Source organism: Mustela nivalis (assembly GCF_964662115.1).
Source record: "Mustela nivalis genome assembly, chromosome: 12".
Taxonomy (NCBI): domain Eukaryota; kingdom Metazoa; phylum Chordata; class Mammalia; order Carnivora; family Mustelidae; genus Mustela; species Mustela nivalis.
Window position 1 is genome coordinate 53,971,617 of NC_139031.1, and position 19,566 is coordinate 53,991,182.

Genomic DNA, 19,566 nt, shown 5'->3' on the forward strand with positions numbered 1-19,566 from the left:
CAGAAGTACAAGAAGGTGCTTTTCTACCATAGCGAAACTACCTTTATCACATTCACAGATCCCCTGGCTTGAACAGCACTTCCAAGGTAAAGGCTGGCAATCACGTATTTCCCCAACATGAAACTAGTTTTTAAAAATGTTTCCTCTCCCCTACATAAATATAGTGAAAGAGGTGGAGCTGTACTCCTGGGGAGGAGTCTTCAGAACTGAACGTCAATTATCCAGTGGACGTGAACACCCACAACTATGATATGTGAAGAAAACAACCAACAGGGAACAGTATCACCACCAGAGTGGTGATTCTACCAGTATCGTTTATCTGAATCACACATTCTCAAAAATTAACTTGTTTAAGGACACTTCATCTAGCCTTAACTGGAAAAAAAGTATAAAATTCAGATTCCATAAATTAATGATTTATGGTGTCTGGTGTTGGACCCTACTGAAGTTCAAGTCAGCACAAAAAAGGATTGCTAAGTAAATATTTAATATACCCAAGGGGAGAGCTGAAGAACTTTCAGCTGACATGCTGTTTGCCTCTAGTTAGTTGTTTCCCACTTTAAAAAGGTATTGCCTCTTCTTAAAATGAGCTTTAACCTACAAGGAATATGAATTAGTTAGAAATTATGTATGTAATTTTAGGTAACAAAGTGGTGTTTATTTCTAAATACTTTGTGATGTTAACTGAACATCTGAAAATTTTCTTCAGGGACTGGCTTCTCAAGTCAACTGACATGCCTGATAGAAATTACATAAACCATTAAAAAGTATTTATGCAGCACTCTGGAATCTGCCTTAGTCTTTTTTTTTTTTTTTTTTTTTTTTGCATGCTGAGAAGGGCAGATACTTATAAAACAGAAGTATAATAGCTCTTTCACTAGAACTCCTGGGATGCTTACAGTTTCAGTATAGAGCAATCAAGTATATATTCCCTTATCTTTGATGAGCTGAAGAATCAAAAAAGTGTAAGTCTAAAACCTGATGGTCATTCAGTAAACATATAAAATGAGAGAAATGAAACTACTGTCTATTATCCAAACATTTGCTTATCTGTGTTTGTCCTGATTTTTAAAAACACCACATTGTTTCTATTTTCCTGAGAGGAGAACGGTGTATCCCATCGTTCTAACACGGTTCCAGGCGTCCGTAACAGCAGTGTCTGATGTTGTCAGCTGGTGTGTGAGAGAAGGCAGTGTGTTCAGCTCACAGTGTGACAAGAGAAGAAGTCAGATGGTCAGGGGTAAACTTGTCACGAAGACTCCGCTTTACTTCCTTGCCTCCGTTCTCTTTCTCTTCCCTCCCTTGTCTTCCTGCCTTTTTTTTTTTTTTTTTTTTTAAGTCGAAAAGCTTCTGGTCTTTTAAAAATAGCTCAGATCTCCACCTTCTATCGAGCCAAGTAAAATAAAGTCTCAACCTGCCAAATCTTCAGAAATTATTGTAAAGATATCAGATGCACCATCTGAGAATAGAAAAATGCAAAATAGGAACTAATTTCTATGCCCCACCCCACATTTCTGTTACTCATTCACCAAAAAACATTATCTACTTCCTTGCCCTCAAGATGATACTTGTAACATTTATTAAGCAGTGCTCTCTGTTGCATACTTGACTGTATTATTTCATAAGACCTTTCTAGCAACCCTAGAGGGCAGGTACTATCATGACCTTCTCACTGAGAAGGATGAGAATTCAAGGAGCTTGTCCACCGCCACAGAGCTGAGAACTGGCAGACCCCGGTCCAATGCCCAGGCTGGCGGAGCACAGAACCTGTGTTCTTGACCCCTGGGAAGGAAAAAGATTAAACACTGAACATACGTGTACCAGAGCTTGGGATGGCGGCTCACGGAATGATTTTTTCCATTTGTTGGAGTGTCTTTTGTTGCTGATTTACTCAACAGGAATTCTTGAAGCTTCTGCTTTACTTCTGTACTTGCCACTGCCCCTGAAACACACACATACAGAAACAGATGTTGATGTGGGGCTTTGTCCTTCTGTATCTCTGAAGTATTTAGCAAAAATTAAGAAGTAACACCACTGGTCACTGCATATGAAGCTTTCCTATTAAAAGAAGAAACCAGAGTCTAAACAGGCTTTTGAAAATGGCATAGGTAATGTTTTGTAACTACTGCTCAAACCGCCAATTTTCAAAGGACCTTGGATGATTTCTTTAATTGCTTCTGCAGAAGGGGGAGTCCCAAAATTAAGAATAATTTTTTCCTGAGGTAAAAAAAAAAAAAATGAGGAATAAAACACTGCATTTTAAAATTAAGAGTCTTAGGGGACCACATAAATGATTGAACACAATACAATGATCTTCCTGAATTACTAGTTTGAAAAACTCACATTTTAAAAAACTCTTTTGAGCATTAAACAAATAGATATCACTGACAGTTTCAGTTCTAGTCATCTGATCTTTAGTGCTACATCCTGATACTGAACTGACCTCAGACAAGGGAATTATTTGGATCTGTCTCCCTCTTGTGGATAGTTTTTTTAAACAAATGTTCTGCCTTAAATCTTCCCTAAGTCCGGGGACTCAAAAACTAGATGGAGGCAAAGGCTTGACTTACAGAGCAATTATTACTTGAGCAGAAGGAAGGTACAGTGAGGAAATGTGGAAGTAAGTTTATTAATAAAACAATATGGCATGGCTAGATTGCTTTAGTAGAAACTCATTTTAAAGGTTCAAAATAACAGAAATCAGTATCTCTGCCAAACAATGCTCGGAGGACTTCCCTGAGACACTGCAGACCGAACGCAGAGACATGGGATGTGAATGTCAAAAAAGTTTTAGACGGGGGTCCACAATTTATTCTTTAACTAAATGCAGACAGTTTTGACAAGTTTATTTTATTTTACTTTTGACAAGTTTAATTCCACTCCTTATCAGGCTTCACTCTGAATGACGACAAGCTAAACAGGAGGGGAGAGATGCATCTTTTACCCCTGGTGCCTCTTACTTTCTCGTCCTCTATCTTTGCCTCTGAGAGGAGGAAGCTGCTGTTCTCTGCGGTGCCTCTCTACTTCCTGTTCTTGCCTCTGCTGCTCCAGTTTCTGCTCCTTTTCTAGGAGTTCTTGTTGCTGTTTTATGGCTAGAAGTTCCTGTTGCAACTTGCGAGAAGAGAAAGACATGAGAGTGTGCAATTTCTTTAGGCTTCATTGTCATCACTGACCCAAATCAAACTGTTAGGAGCTTCTGGAACTTGTTTCTGTTTAATTTACATTTTTACTCACTTTTTGGTAAATTATTGAAATCTAAAGACAAACAACTAATTCCACAGACGGTCTTCATGTCATCAATCAGCAAGTTTTTAGGTAGCTTCATTAGCTGTGCCGCCCCACCAAAAGCCACTCCCAAACTTGCTCTAATCTTTATTTCCCTGAGTAGCTTCTCTTTGTAATTCTGAAATATAAGAAACAGGCAAAGGCAAGAATGGCCCAGAGGTCTGTTCTATCAAGTCCCTCCCATTATAAATAAACAACTGAAATCTTTATTTCTTATCCTGAGAAATGGTATGAAAATATCAAACCAAAGGAATGGTGAGAAATGAGTTAATTTAAGGGAAGTCTACCTGAAACAGAATAAATGTTAAAAATCAAAACCTGGGGCATCTGGGTAGCTCAGCTGTTAAGCGTCTGCCTTAGGCCCAGGTCATGATCCCCGGGTCCTGGGATCAATCAAGTCCCTAATCAGGCTCCCTGCTCAGTGGGGAGTCTGCTTCTCCCTCTGCTCTCTCCCTGATCATTTCTCTCTCTCGAATAAATAAGTAAAATCTTCCAAGAACAAACAAACAAACATACAAACAAAAACTTCAGGGCGCCTGGGTGGCTCAGTGGGTTAAGCCTCTGCCTTCAGCTCAGGTCATGATCTCAGGGTCCTGGGATCGAGCCCTGCATTGGGCTCTGTGCTCAGCAGGGAGCCTGCTTCCCCTCTCTCTCTCTGCTTGCTTCTCTGCCTGCTTGTGATCTCTCTTTCTGTCAAATAAATTTTAAAAATCTTAAAAAAAATTTTTTTAAAAACCTTCAAAACCTTATAGAGAATGTTCTCGGATTAATGTATCTATACATTCATGGTAGGCATGTCTCTCAAAACAGCAGAAGCCTAGTTCATTCATCCAGCAGGCAAAAATCTTCCGATTAGAGATGGGTCAAAACAAAATCATTTCCATTAAAGTACTGTCAGGTCGTCTGAACCCCTTGACTTTAGTTCCAAACAATAGGTAACATGAACATGAAGGATTTTTAAATTTTTTTTAAGTTTTTTTTTTTTTTAATTATTTGATAGAGACACAGCAAGAGAGGGAACGCACGCAGGGGGAGTGGGAGAGGGAGAAGCAGGCTTCCCACCGAGCAGGGAGCCCGATGCAGGGCTTGATGAGGGGCTTGATGAGGGGCTCGACCCCAGGGCCCCGGGATCATGACCCAATCCAAAGGCAGATGCTTAATGACTGAGGGACCCAGGTCCCCATAACGATGGATTCTTAGTAACTGTCTTGACATGTCCGTTTTCTCTCAGATGAAGAAAGAGGTATCTGTGAATAATAATAAATGTGCTCACTGTGGAGTAACTAAAGATTTTGAGTTCTACTTAAGTTCTGATATTACTAGATATGAAATCCAGGCACCTTACTAAACTACTCAAAGCCCTGGTTCCTTGTACATAAGAGAAGTTATCTCCATCACACAACATGTTCAGAATGCACATGAGATTTAGTTTGTAAGTTTGAACCATTCTAATTTTAATTATTATTACTGTTTTTAGATCTCAGTCATAATGAAGTTGGTGTAATTTGTTGTTTATATTAGATACCTAAAAATCTGAAATTTATGCTGATAAGTAAGAAAACAAAACCAAAAATCTTTTGGAATGGCATCAGTTACTCTGGAGTGAAAGGAAACCAACTTGGCATGGCAAACAAGATGGCCTCACCTCTCCCTGAAGGATATGGTTAGAAGCATTTCTGGTTACTCTTCATATTAAAATCTTTGGCATTTTGGCTCTGATATATCAGTCCCTTATTGGATGACTTTAGATACTGCACTGTAAAAGAAAACTTTATAACTTCACTTAAACTCTGCCTTAAATATTAATTTTATACAGCTACTGAGATTGGTGAAACTGATTTCAACAAAAGCCCCAATCAAATTGAAATTTAATCTATCTTAGGAATCTAGAAAAGCACACAATTTAATTTCCATAGCTACTATTCATTATTGAAGACTGCAGGACTGACACTGGAAAAAAAAAGAAAGAACAAAACATCAACTGCTCATTTTCAGATGTTCTGATACACGACACAGGGAGGACGATGTGGTAGTTCTGACGGCAGACAAGGCAAGACTACAAATCTTGGAACAACCATTTACTGGCTGTGTGGTCTTGGGTAAGTTTCAGTATTTCTCTCTGCCTCAGCTTACTAAGTGGAAGAATGGGATAACAACATCTAACTCAACAGATATTGATTACAGAAACCAAAGATTCAAAATGCTAATATAAGTAAAGCTTCATGTACTGTGTTCCTCATAAACATAAAATCCAAGTGAATGTTAAAAAAAAATCAACTCAGCCCTTCTCATAAAAAACATAAAGTAAAATAAAACAAAAAATTTTAAAAAGTAAAAAGCTTCCTAAACTTAGAAGGAAATTTAAAATAGATCTTTAGTTTCCGAGAAAACAGCCTATGCCTTTGGAAAATCCTTTCAAAAACTAAATTTTCCTTTTAGCTATCTCAGAATCCTTTTTCTGTCAAGAGCCTCCTCTTTTCTGCTATTTTCCAGATGTCAGCAGACCTACTGTATTACTTTGTTTGAGCTAAAGTAATACTTAATTACCTACTTGTTACTATTAACCTGTGAGTAAAATAGAACAATACATTACCTCAAAAATTTTCATGTTAATCTTTACAACTACAAAAGATACCAAATATAAATGAAAAGAAGCATTACTATTGTCCTGTATTCAGTGTAACATGAATCAGTATCACAGCAAAATGAACTATATAGGTACTTTTAAAAGTATGGTGAAGAATATAAATTTTATTCATTCATCATTGTCATCTTAACATGCCAAGAATGAATGGAGAAGGAAATCTAAACATCAGTGCTCCTGATATTTTTTCAAGGGTCAAATAATAATGCTTTAAAAATAAGTCAAGGAACACTATATCAAAAACTAATGATGTACCATATGGTGACTAATATAACATAATAAAAAAAATATGTCTATAAACTAAATGAAGTTTTCCTATTCTACAAAATACAGCCATGAGCTACTGGTTCCATATGAGACCCAAAACAAAATCCCTACTCTTAGTTTTAAGGTATCTTACAGAATAATAAATTGTAAGGGTTCTTTTAGTAAACTTTACTAAAGAAGAAAACTGATTTTTTTTATCAGATGTCAAAGTTTTTTTTTTTGGAAAAGAAGATAAAAGAGGCCTTTCAGGCTAAGAAAGTGTATCTTAAAAAGGATATAGGGAAGAGGATAGTATTTTTACCTTCTCAGAGACTAATATTAAAGTGGTAATTTTTTATAATATTAACATAGATTGGTTATCTATATTAATCTGACATAAATGTGTTTGTATATAACACGCAAGTAAGTAATAGATCAAGTATCTAGAACGTGTAATTTATTGCATTACTAAGTTAACATGTATTTACATCATTTTGAAGGACATAAACCTAAAAATGGGAATTTTATGTAAGTATTGCTGACTTTTATTACTGTCATAATAAATCAAACTAAACATCTACTTAATCAGACCAAAATATCTTTATGTTTTAAATGTCTTTGTCAAGAACTTGATAGACATTTCCCAAATAAATCTAAAGCAATATTTATCTGAAAGAAACAAGAAGAAATTGATATCCAGATACATCTAAAATGACTTGACAACAGAATAGTCTATCATAAAAAATTCTGGGACATGGATGTATTTCTCCTAGAATATTTTAAACAATTTGGATCTCAAACTATCAACTACTCCCAAAATTCTTTCCAAAAAATTCTTATCTGCAGTCTATTAAACTTATATAAAAAGTATTAAGAACATTTGCATCAGTTTCTTCATATGTAATTCTCTTGAACTTTTATGTTATCACTTTAAATGTGTACATTATAAGGTCTTCTTCAAGGGGAAAATTAGGATATATTCAGAATACCCTTTTGGGGAGGCAGCTGGGGCAATGGGTAAAACAGGTGATGGGGATTTAGGATGAGTACCGTGGGATATAGGAAGTGCTGGGTCACTACACTGTACACCTGAAACTCATATTACCCTGACTGTTCAATAACTGGAAGTTAAAATTAAAGCTTAAGAAATCCACATATAGGGGTGCCTGGGTGGCTCAGTGGGTTAAAGCCTCTGCCTTCGGCTCAGTTCATGATCCTGGGGTCCTGGAATCGAGTCCCGAGCCCCGCATTAGGCTCTCTGCTCAGTGGGGAGCCTGCTTCCCTCCTCTCTCTCTGCCTGCCTCTCTGCCTGCCTCTCTGCCTACTTGTGATTTGTCTGTAAATAAATAAATAAATAAAATCTTAAAAAAAAAAAAAAAAAAGAAATCCACATATAAACCAAAAACAAAACAAAAAAGACTCTCCTTTTATCATTTCTGATAAGTAATTTATGCAGACCCTGTAAAAATATAAAATGGTTCTTCCCAGGCTCATGGTTCTTCTTGGTGGAGAACAGACAGGGCCAAAGAACAAAATCATATTGAAGACAAACTCAACAGAGGTTGGAAAGTTGCTTTTCCCTACTAAAGGTGCTGTACACTAACGGATGAGAGTGAGAGAGCCACGCCCCCCCCCCCCCACCAAGAGCAAAGCTTTTTTTCAGTCAGCATTCTTACTACTTACCCAAGGTGCTCACCAGTAAAATCACAATTTCTTTCAGGCCATACTCCCGCATCTTAATCATGGTGAAACTCACCCCCACCCCGTCCCAATGTTCCTTGTTATGCCCACGTCCTGCTGCAGCCTTCCTGGGTGAAAAGGTCAGAGGCAAGGAAACATCTGCTACCTTGATGTGTTCCTGGAGCTGAGCCTGGTGCTGCCGTGTCAAGTTCTCATGTTGTTTCTGAAACTCGGCGATCAGGAGCTGCTTCTGGATTTGCTGCTGTTGCTGGATAAGGAGTAACTCTTGCTGCAGTTGCTTCTCACGGACAACCGGATCCACCACAGGCATCATCATCCTGAGGTCGGTCCTCAGGTCTAAAGGTGAGATGGGCTCCAGGCCCACGGGAACTTCTGACTTCACATCCACTAGAGAAGCAGGAGGAAAAAGAAAGGGTGGGAGGGCATGACAGAGGATAGGAAATGAGTATGTTGATTTGGAAACAAACAAAAAATAAAAAACAGTATACCCTATACGAACAGTGTCAACAAGTGTAGTCATTTTTACAACGATCATAAAAGGCCTTTAGTGTATCAGTTCTGGTAAAATGGACCATACGCTAACTTTCACCCAGCAAGCCACTCTCATGAATCTTCTGAATTTCTTTTTTCAAAGAGATGAATCCTGCACCCACCACCACCACCCCACCCCACAAAAAACCCGAAAACCAAGAACCACCAAGAGATGAATCCAGTTATTTCCTGGTATCAAAGTCATTCACAAAACATACTCTACTGGACCACTTAGTAGTAAGTTAGGCAAACCTGGGGCAAAAAAATGTTACGCTACTGAAGAAGAAATGCCAAGTTATAAGAGAGAAATTTCTATCACCACTCAATTTCTATACTTGCAGGCAAGTTAGTTTGTAATCAGAGTCAGAAGATATATTCTAAGATATATTCCTCAAGAATTAAGGAATTCCTTAAGAATAAAGCTTTCAACAATGTATCTGTGGGGCTGTTGGACCTGGCAAAGAACAAGTACAAATCTGCATGCTAAGATGTTGAAAATGGTGAGTGGATTAGTTAATCAACCACAAGTGTTCAGTCTTTCAATGATGATAAACTATATTTCAGTTACCTTATTCCTAAAATGAGTAAGGCATAAAAATGATGAGGAAGCTTAAAACAAATCAAACCACCAGAGAAACAAAGACTAATGAGATTAATTAATTTGACAAGAATAATTATAAGATATTTAAATTTAAAAAAATCGATAACATATAAAAAATTCTTACTACTTCTATCAGATCATTTGTAGGACAGTAGAAGCACAAAAATTCATAGACAAGGCATATAGGAAGTAACAACATGGAGTTGTTAAAAGAACTAACTGGGATAATCCACTCTAAGGACTTAAAACATACAGAACATTTCTCAATAAACGCTCTGGGTTTTTTAAATTAATAAAAATGGAATTTTCCTGTGTATAAAAATATATCAACACAGTGTAGCTAACAAAACAAAAATATTAAGAGCAAGTATGCAAATAAAATTGCATGAGATTTTCATTTAATACTAGAAAATAAAAACACTAAAACTTCTAGAAAACTGGAAAAAGAGTATAGAGGAATATAAATAATCTTTATTTTTTAAGAAGATTTTATTATTTATTTATTTGTCAGAAACAGAGAGAGAGAGTGTGCACACGCAGGGGGAGCAGCAGGCAAAAGGAGAAGCAGACTCCCCAGTGAGCAAGGAGCCTGATGCGGGATTTGATCCCAGGACCCTGGGACCATAACCTCAGCTGAAGGCAGACGCTTAATGACTGAGCCACCTAGGTGTCCCTAAATAAACAATTTTTAAAGATCTACCTTTACTAGTAAAGAAATGCAAATTCTAAGTCAAAGTAAGGCATCATTTCCAAACATTAAGTATCATCTGTACGATCCATGTATATGCATATGTGTGTATAATACCCCATTGTGTGGCATAAGCATTTGAACAAGTAGATAATTACATATCGCAAGTGGTATTACCAAATGGTTAAAGCTTCTGAAAAACAACTTGGTGTTATGTAGGAAGAATCATTAAATATTCTACCATTTGATTCAGGTTTGCCAATTGTAGGAATATATCTTAAGGAGACAATAATTACGGGAAAATACAGTTCAATGTCATACCGTCCACTGAAGTATTATCATTTTAATTGAAATCCACCAACTACAAGGAAGCATCTAAGTAAAATATGTCACATCCATATGGTGGAAAAACACATACTCATTAAAAGTAATGTTTATGGGAACATGAAGAATGCTATTACAACATTAAATGAAAAAACAGTAATAAAAGTGATATATACCCTCTGATAACTCTTTAAATAAATACAACTTAAGCCAATACACATTCACATTTATGGAGAGCCTTAAATTCTAAGGGATGTAAGATTTAGTAGGAAAGAAAAAAGACAAAACTTCCAGCCCTCTTGGAGCAAATCTTCTAGTGCGTTTTTAATTGTATTAGTCTCTGAATCCTTGTAGCAAAGACTGGTGACATACAGAACAGAACATAGTTATTTTGGAGTGGAAGTAGAAATAATTTCCCCTTCTTACTTTTCTGTATTTTTCCAAATTGCATTTAATGCTCTGACAACTACTATAAGTAACTTAGATTTGTAGATTCCAGGTTGGGAACTACAAAGTTAATTTTCCGTGTGGATTTAAGAGCTATTTTCAGTGAGTCGAGAAAGGCTAACAGAAATCTTGTCTGTAGAAGTTAAGGCTGCAAATATTGAATGAAACATTAATGTCCTTACTTATCACTTGAACTGCATATATGTACAGGGCATGTGGTATGCACCTGTGGGTGGGGTGGGAGGGGACGCTGGTATCAATCTTGGGTTGTGAACCCTGGTCAACTTTTCAACGTATTGATCAGAAGCTTGCATTGATGGTACTACACATGTCACTTTAACGGAAATGGTAAAACAATTTATTAATAAACCATAGTTTGGTGGACAGTGTCTTCTAAAACACTGATATTTATGAAAAGGAGAGATAGTAATTGTGACAAGTTTGGGATTAAATGAGGATGATGGCCTGTATGATTTTGTAGGAGCAGAGTCTGTTTGTAGAACTTTCAATCAAGACTGTGGAGTAACACGAGATTTTGAGCATTAATTTATAAAGTTGGTCTAATTCTAACCAAAAGCAATGACTGTTAATGATATATTTCATTTTTGCATTATAAAGGCCGAACTACAGCCTCCAGTGTTTACATATGGAAATCCCAATAAACAAAGGTCAGAACGTAACCCTATAAAGACAAAATGTAGAATGTCAGGAGACCTTGGGGTCTTTTCTTGTTGTCATTCTTCTTATCCATAAACTGTGAACATCAAATCCCTAAGAAACCTCTCCCACAAAACAAGATAAGGGGGAAGAAAAGTCCCAGAACTCTCGAAAACAGCTATTGTAAACCTCAAAGGGTAATTTGACTTCTTAACCTGCTATCCCAACAGAAATGATTGTGTCTAACTGCTTGCCTTTGTTCAGAGACTAATCACTAAATTGTGAAAAATCACCCTCGACTTACAAAAACTGCTCTTGATTATAAATAATTGCCCAAGACTGAGAGAAAGCGGCAAGCAAGATCCCAGTCTTTCATCCAATTTATTCAGCAGCAATCCACATTCCATTTGTCTAGACTAAATATAGCAGCGTTTATACAAGAAATCAATAGTGCTTGCAGAGAGGAGAGCAAACGCATGAATATTTCATCAAACGCAGAGAGAAATGGCAATCAGCAAACCGTAGAGGTCATCTTTGGCCTGCTGGATTAGTTCTTTTATTTGGACAATAGCTCATCTCTGGCTAATCATAATCATATCATAACCATTCTTTCTATTTTTAACATTAATTGCATTGTGGGTGACAAAGACTCATCGTATTCCAAAAGAAATGATGGATTTTTCTTACAGCGTCTGTGACAGGCTAATAAGCCTCCCCAGGACTAATAATAGTAACACAAGACCAGGGCTGAGTCTCAACAAGTTACAGTTACTTTCATATCATGAAATGTGAAAGAAAGGGCATTGTCTACAGCTGCTGTATTAGCATAATTAGAAATAATCAACTTAAAAGAAAAAATAACAACCAATTTTAACAGCGAGGAACTGGAATCATCTCTATTCATAACATCCTTGTCTAGGAACATCCAAATTTCTTATAAATTACTTTGAACAGGTGCCAGTGATACATAAGTTAGAAAGAAGTTGGTGCAACAAACTGTAGATATTAGCAGCACTAGTTAAAAACAAATCATGTTTTCTTAACAGATCTTAATTACTTTAGCTTGAGACCTCATAACTTTATTTGGACTCATTATGATTGTCTGAGATTTCAACTACATGCCAACACATATATATGTTATATTTATATTATTATTCTAATACCAAATGCCCAGTTACAACATCTCAAAATATATATTAACTAGTCTTAATTATCACTTTACAAAGCCTTGTTCATTCTTCCTCCAGTGTCTTTCTTAATTGTTTCTTTGATAGTTATTTATTCTTCTGTTTAGCCTTAATCAAGTTATGCAATTTTGTTTTAGAAATAGTTTTTAATGAACATGGAAACAAAAATCTTCCACATCAAAATAAAAATCTCAAACCATATAATCACATCTATTTAAACAATACCCACTTTATAGTTGTAACTTAATTTCTTCAACAAATTTTTAAAAATATTTTTTAAAAGTGTTAATTCAGAGTTTGAAGGATAACCTAACCACCATAGAGTATTTAAGTTTTCACTTTAGATACTGTTATTTATAGCACAGGTAAGTAGGGAGAATTTTCATATGTTCAAGACCAGAAATCTTTCGTTGCTCTTTGTCAGCTAACTTACAAACAAGAATCCATTATTTTTAATACTGTTTTAGGTGAACAATTTGCAAACCCGATGGATGGAAAAATTCAAAGAATGCACATTTTTGACCATTTACAACTATCACAACTATAGCTGAAGGCCTCACCCTGCCCCACTGAAATGAGATCTCAAAGTAGTAGCGTGCAAACTACAGGTTTTCACAAACCATTGGCACAGGCACAATCTCACCACCATTTGTAGGTACTAACTCAGCTAAAAGTTGTAACTTGAAAAAATGCAATAAAAACTAGCACCATGTTTATCTCAGTTCATATTCATAGCTACAGCAGCTACAAATCAGCATCACCAACAGCGACAGCATCACCAATGCTGTCCAGAGCCAATTTACATGGAAATTAAGTTCTTTACACCAAGGAAATTGTTCTCCACAACCACTGGCAAGTGGACATATCATCTACAAGTACTAGAATTGGGGAGAAACAAATGTTCTGATCATCTGATCAGCTATCATAAGCCGTTCTCATTGCGAACCTTCTTGAACAAAAACTGAAGATGACATCTGGGGGAAGGGTAGATGACAATCCATAAGTAGCACATTACAGTCTTTGTCCTAACTATTGCGCTGTCAATCCCATCCTGAGCAATCCTAAAGAGTTGACTCTGCAATGGGGGATAGATTCTAGCTTCCCTGCCACTTGTCATGGTTATTTTGATCACTGAAGAGGTTTTTTTTTTTTTTTTTTTTCAGGTAGAATCCACAGATTTTGGGAAATAAATGAAGAACTCAAGTCTTTTTTCTTTCCTCAACTCCATAAACTTGATTTAACCCCATTCAAATCCCTTCAATATTCCCTTTTTCTGAAATCCCGCTAGCACCTCCCACCCCCTTCTAAGAATGTTTTGAAACTACACATACACAACTTCATAATTTTATTTACATTTTTGTTCCTTATATCCTATTGGTTATATCAGAGCACAAAACTACCTGATGCTTGTTTGTATCTTGTTTATCTAGTACTTTGTCTTAATAACCATATTACAGCACAAATTCTTAAGTACTATACTATCTTATGAAAGTATCAGAGACGGCTTAGGGCTGTACGTATCTAAAACAACATCGTAATCATTGCTTTTATGTATCATCAGGTTGACATCATTTTTAGCTAACCCCTTTATTCAGCAAGTATTGGTAAAGCTCTATGAAATAACAAAATAAAAAAAAAGTTTTTTAGTCAGCAACAGAAGTAAGGAAAGCCTTTGGAGAACTCATATTTTGCTGCAGAAGGTCAACCCATAAACTTATGTAGAAAACATGACACATGAAAGGCAATGATGTTGTATTCCAGAATCCCACCTGGGTCCTCTTCTCTTTTCCCACCAGGACTGTCCATGGTCAGAAGAATCATATGGGAATGAAATTAGAAATGCCTGTGCACATATGCACACATATACACACTCCCAGTTAAAATCCTCAAGCAATTACTAATTAGGTCTTTATTCATTGCTTGAATTTCAGATAAATATTATTTGACTGTTTAAATTATTGATAACTGAATGAGTTTCCAACAATACTAAGTATTTGGAAAAAAAATGACTTCAAATATTTTTCTATTTAATGTGCCTTTCACATGTCCCAGATCCCAATGTACCCTTAAAACTCAGAGTACTGACAGGTGACAACCACCAAAATGGGGTGGGAACCCGAGTAAAATTATATTAATCCACCCATGCTGTTTGTCTTAGCAGGGATCACCAAGAACAAGCCAGAGTGCAGAATTATTGAAACAATAAGGCTTAATTCATAAATGATCACCCCGTGTTATATTATCAGAAATTTCGGCCAGCATTTTGTAAGCTCAGAAAGTTTTCATCTCAAATTTGAAAAATGAAGAATTAAATTACTAAATGTAAATAGAAAAGAACAAATCCTCCTGAAGTTACTTAATCAAAATTCTTTAATATTTCATCTAAAATAGCCAATAATTGATTTAGATTTTTTTTTAATCTTATTTATTTATTTTTGAGAGACAGAGAGAGGGAGGCAGAGGCAGAGGGAAAAGCAGGCTCCCAATGTGGGACTTGACCCCAGAACTCTGGGATCATGACCTGAACAGAAGGTAGACGCTTAACCCACTGAGCCACCCAGGCGCCCAACCAATAACTGATTAAAAAAAAAAAAAACACAGGACACCATTTATTGAAGGCTTTTCATTGAAATGTGTCGTGTTCTTTCTGTCTTGGAAAGCACATTTTCTCTGAATAAGTAAATTAGTAAATTTGAGTGTGCCTAACATCAAACAGGGAAAGGAAAAAACAAGTAATACATTCTCAGCCTGGTGACAAAGCTGCCCAAATGTCCCTTTAGTCATACAAATATTCTTAGCTTCCACTGTCTCTACTTATGACAGCATCATCATGAAATAAAAAAAGAACTAGAAAATTATCGAACATGAAAAGAATAATTTTTATAACAAGAATTATTTAAACTGATTAGTCCGGAAATATAATTCTCCCTCCAAATGATTCTGTTCAAGTTATACATGTCTTTAGTTTCTTCAAGTGCATGCATACATGGCATAAATGAAAAGAAAATAAATGCAAGAAGCAATCTGGGCTTTGATTTACTATTCTCTTATTTCCCAGGGGTCTGAACAGGAAACAAAAATAACCACAAATGACTAAAATTTCAGTAGGCCTTGAAATATCAACATTTAAGTTAAAGAAAGCTAACTTTTTAATCAAAGCCTTACTATTTTGATTTACTTAATTCAAATTCCCTCTCTGCAAATATGCTTTTGAATTAAGCAGTCATAACAAACCATAACACAAACATGAACTGCCAACTCATTTGTAATACCCACTTAGTTCTAAACTATTGCAGTGTTTGCTAGCTCCTCACTATTTGAGAACCAAGTAAAAGCTTCATTGAGCTTCTTGCAGTATGGAAACAAGATCAAGCCCATTTCTGTGACTTCCAGGTAATATGAGCTAAGCACCTAATCCATATTACTTTGTAATTTGAGATAAAAATTTAACCTGACATAACAGTACCTGTAAATGAACCCTTCAGTAGATGGGAAATCTTAGTGTTTTAAAATAGAAAATATAAATATTAATCCAGAAGGTTATTTATTTAGCCACATAGAACACTCATCACCTGGGATGAGCAAACTGACTTCAACAAGAGTTACAATGAAGGGGGGACAGACTGTTTCCTTCACCATGGATTTTTCCTACAACTTACATGTTCTTCTAGGTCACAGATAATAATTCACTTGTTACTTTGCAAAGGGCTAACAGTCCTTCCTTCTTATTATGAAAATCTAATAGTTGAAGCAACAGATTCCTTCTAACTCCATGTCATCTGACATGTAAGATAAATTCAACACCTAAGTTTCAGTTTAATGAATACCGATTGACTAAATACCTCTCTCAGCAGATACCCCTCTCTAACGACACTCTTCAGGTCCCAATTACATTTGTGTATTCAGCAAATACAATTTTTTCAGAGAACATATCCCCACCCTTCTATCAGGAACCCTTGTTTGTGGAAGTATGCAACTGTGTTCTTTCATGATAGAGAAAAAGAACTTTGATTGGTTCTTGTATCCTGCCAGGAAAATTACCTTTAAACAGTGTGGGGGGAAAAATTCAATCTTTTCTGAGAGTTTCAATGCTTAATATATTCAAGACAACGACGTGTATTAAAAGTGCAGGAAAGCGGGAGGGGAAAAAGAGCAGAAATGCCAGGCATGGTGCTTCACTTCTTTTCCTCTTGGCTCCAAGCCACCTTTACCTTTCTACCCTCTAATCTTCAATCCTGCAAAATGAGAACAGGATTTCAACCAATTTACTCTTTTCTTTCTTTCTTTCTTTCTTTTTTTTTTTTTTTTTTCCTTCTCTAGGTCTGGGCTGTTTGCTAAGTTCTGAGGAAATCTTTATTACAAAATGAAAATTCTTAAAGTCCCACTAAACCCTTCTAATATAGGATTGCACTGGCTTTTAAAAACATTTCTTTAAACAGCTGGACACTTTCTTCAAATAAAATTTTATGAATAGCCCCAACATATAAAACCAGCACACGCAAAACTCTTCAGGAGGAATCAGCGTCTCTCACCCACTAGCTTCCGCTCTGGCTGCTTCCCCTGGGAATCCAGGCTCCAAGGAATTCAGTTTGAAAATCACTCTTCTAACGGCATTAGTTCTTTATTTGCTGAATTCAAATCAGAGGCAAATTATATTACTGCTCTTTCAAAGAACATGCATTACTGTTTTATGGAATTATGGGAATTTGGAATTTTTGAATTGGAAATAATAAAGTTTCACTTTGTACACACAATTTGGGGGGAAAAGTAAATGTTAAAAAATAAAAAATTCATCTAACATTGCATAATTTCAAATCTAGCCAGACAAATGCATTGGCACCTGTGTTTATGTTTTTGCCACATGGTGACACCACTTTTGCTCATAAGTAGAAATACCCACTATCCTTTGTCAGGAAGCAGTTTGAATATGTGAGTTTTAAAATAATTATGCAAGCCTGGAATTATGCAAAGTTTTCAGGGCTTGAGCATTCTAATAAAATGTGACTTCCCTATGCCGGATTCCAAATTTGGCTTTCTAAACTTGGTTAAGAACAAAGATACCATAATGTTAGTCAGTCTGGAGAGTTGCTTTCTTTTAATTTAAATTATGAAGCCAACACCAATACCAGGGCTTATGATGTGCCAAACACTGTTCTGAATGTTTTATAAAATAAATGTTAATTCATTTATTCTTTTGTACAACACTATAGGAGTTTGGACTCTCCGGGTACACGGGATAGACACAATTATGCTCCTTACTCACAGATGAGGGAAATGGAGGCCACACAGGTACTTGGCCAGAGTCAAATAGCTACTAAGTGGTACAACAAGAATGGGAACAGACACCATTCGTGCCAGAGTCCACGATCTTAGCCACTGCACTCTCACTAGGGAGTTCTACAAAACAGGGATCCAATTTAATCTCTGTGCAAATCTAGTTGGCATATACCTTGGTATAAACGAGTCTGAAAAGTTTTTTGTCAAAACAATATCAATTTTTTTTTAAATTTTTAGAGGTAAAGAGAACAGTCTACTTGTAATTGCCAATACATACAACAGAGAGATTTGTAGTAGAACACATTTCTGCGTATTTTGACACATTTGTGTATTTTCAGGTGAGTTCAAAGCATCTTTCTTAACACCTGTGTTTCGATGCCTTTTTAAGAAACAATTCTGTATTTAGGAAGTGCAAATTTGGTATTTCATCCTTTTCTTTTAGCCATAGAAATTTTTGTTGAGTCTAGACATTTTTTTTTAAATCCATCTAACTTTCCAATCTGAAATCCACCTGAATTTCACAGGTAAAGAGTGCCTAATAATGAAATTTTCCTTAGTACTTGATTAACTCAATCCCCCTGGATTGTATCAGAGGTGGAGATACAGACTCATAATTAACTGTAAATAGTGTTAATGAGATTTAAATGTGTCCATAAATTTTTAGATTACTTTTTTAATTGAAGAAAGTACGTAGTAACAAAAAGGAAGAGGCAGCTGTTTTTTGACAGTGTGAGAAAAGATTTGACAGGATAGACTGGGGTGTTTTTTTTCAGATTTCAGAGCTTTTTTGTTATATGATTCCCTGTGCCTTATGAGGGATGATCTGTGGCCATTAAGGCACAACTTAGAAGATAAGTGAAGAGTCCACTTCAAAGAAAGGCATGAAGTTGTCAAAAAATCTGATTAAAACATATATATATGTGTATATATATATATATATATATATATATGTAAAAATAAGTAGAAATCAGTATATCTGTTTCTGTGCATTAATTAAAAACCCTCATAATCTGGCATAAGAAAGTATAATAATTTTTCTCTGTTGGTTTCTATTTAATTAGATGTCATTAAAATTTCTATTTCTGGTAGAAATCATAGTATGTGTTTATAGGAATGGCCTGTATTCAGAGAACTGTCAGCATTACAAAACGCTTCTCAATATTTTAAGCACAGCTTTGAGATGATCCGTCTACAACTTGAAGTGGTACACTTTGTACAAACAAAGTATAAGAAATAAACTATTTAAGGTATTAAAAATAAAGAGGATTCCACAGAGCAGGGGTCAGCAAACTATGGCTCATGGGCCAAACCCAGCCAGTCCTCTGCCTTTTTTTTTTTTTTTTAACCACCTATGACCCAAGTATGACTTTCACATTCTTGAATGGTTTAGAAAGAAAGAAAGAAAGAAAGAAAGAAAGAAAGAAAGAAAGAAAAGACATGTGAAGATCATTTGCAATTCAAACTCCAGTGTTCATAAATAAAGTTTTATTGGAACACAGGCACTCTTACTCATTTGCACACTGGCTATGGCTGCTTTTGCACTACAAAGTCAGGGATGAGTGCCACAGAGGCAGTATGGCCGGCAAAACCTAAAATATTTACTACCTGCCCCTGACAGAAAAACACAATCCCATCAACTGCAGAGAATCTATAGCCAATTTTTTATTGTCACACAGTGATATTTCCCTGTGATAACCAAATTTCGAAGCCGTTACCCTATCCTCTACCCTACGTAAATAGGAAGCAGAATAGGCTGACAAGGAAAACACCATGTAAAAGAAGTTCCAACATATTTCATTGGATTGATATATTAGTTTTAGGCATTGTTGCTTGTTCTTCACATTAAGCAGTTAACTGGAAAACAAAAATATAAATAAGCATGATGGCATTTTTAAGTGAGCACTAGGTACTGAGCACTAGTTACAATTTCTGCATGAATTCTTTTCCTGTCACACAGCAGCTTTTTTACTATCCCCAG

The 19,566-nt window shown here is 36.0% G+C and overlaps 1 protein-coding gene across 1 annotated transcript in view; it reads right to left on the bottom strand.

Annotated features, from left to right (window-relative positions):
- HDAC9 (histone deacetylase 9) overlaps positions 1 to 19,566 on the bottom strand; it is a 662,132-nt gene that overhangs the window by 365,354 nt on the left and 277,212 nt on the right. Inside the window, exons 4-6 of the mRNA XM_082692420.1 lie at positions 8,022 to 8,263; positions 2,961 to 3,111; positions 1,816 to 1,942 (exon numbers count right to left, since the gene is read on the bottom strand). Coding sequence (XP_082548546.1) covers positions 1,816 to 1,942; positions 2,961 to 3,111; positions 8,022 to 8,263 — 520 coding nt within the window. The remainder of the gene's footprint in view (positions 1 to 1,815; positions 1,943 to 2,960; positions 3,112 to 8,021; positions 8,264 to 19,566) is intronic.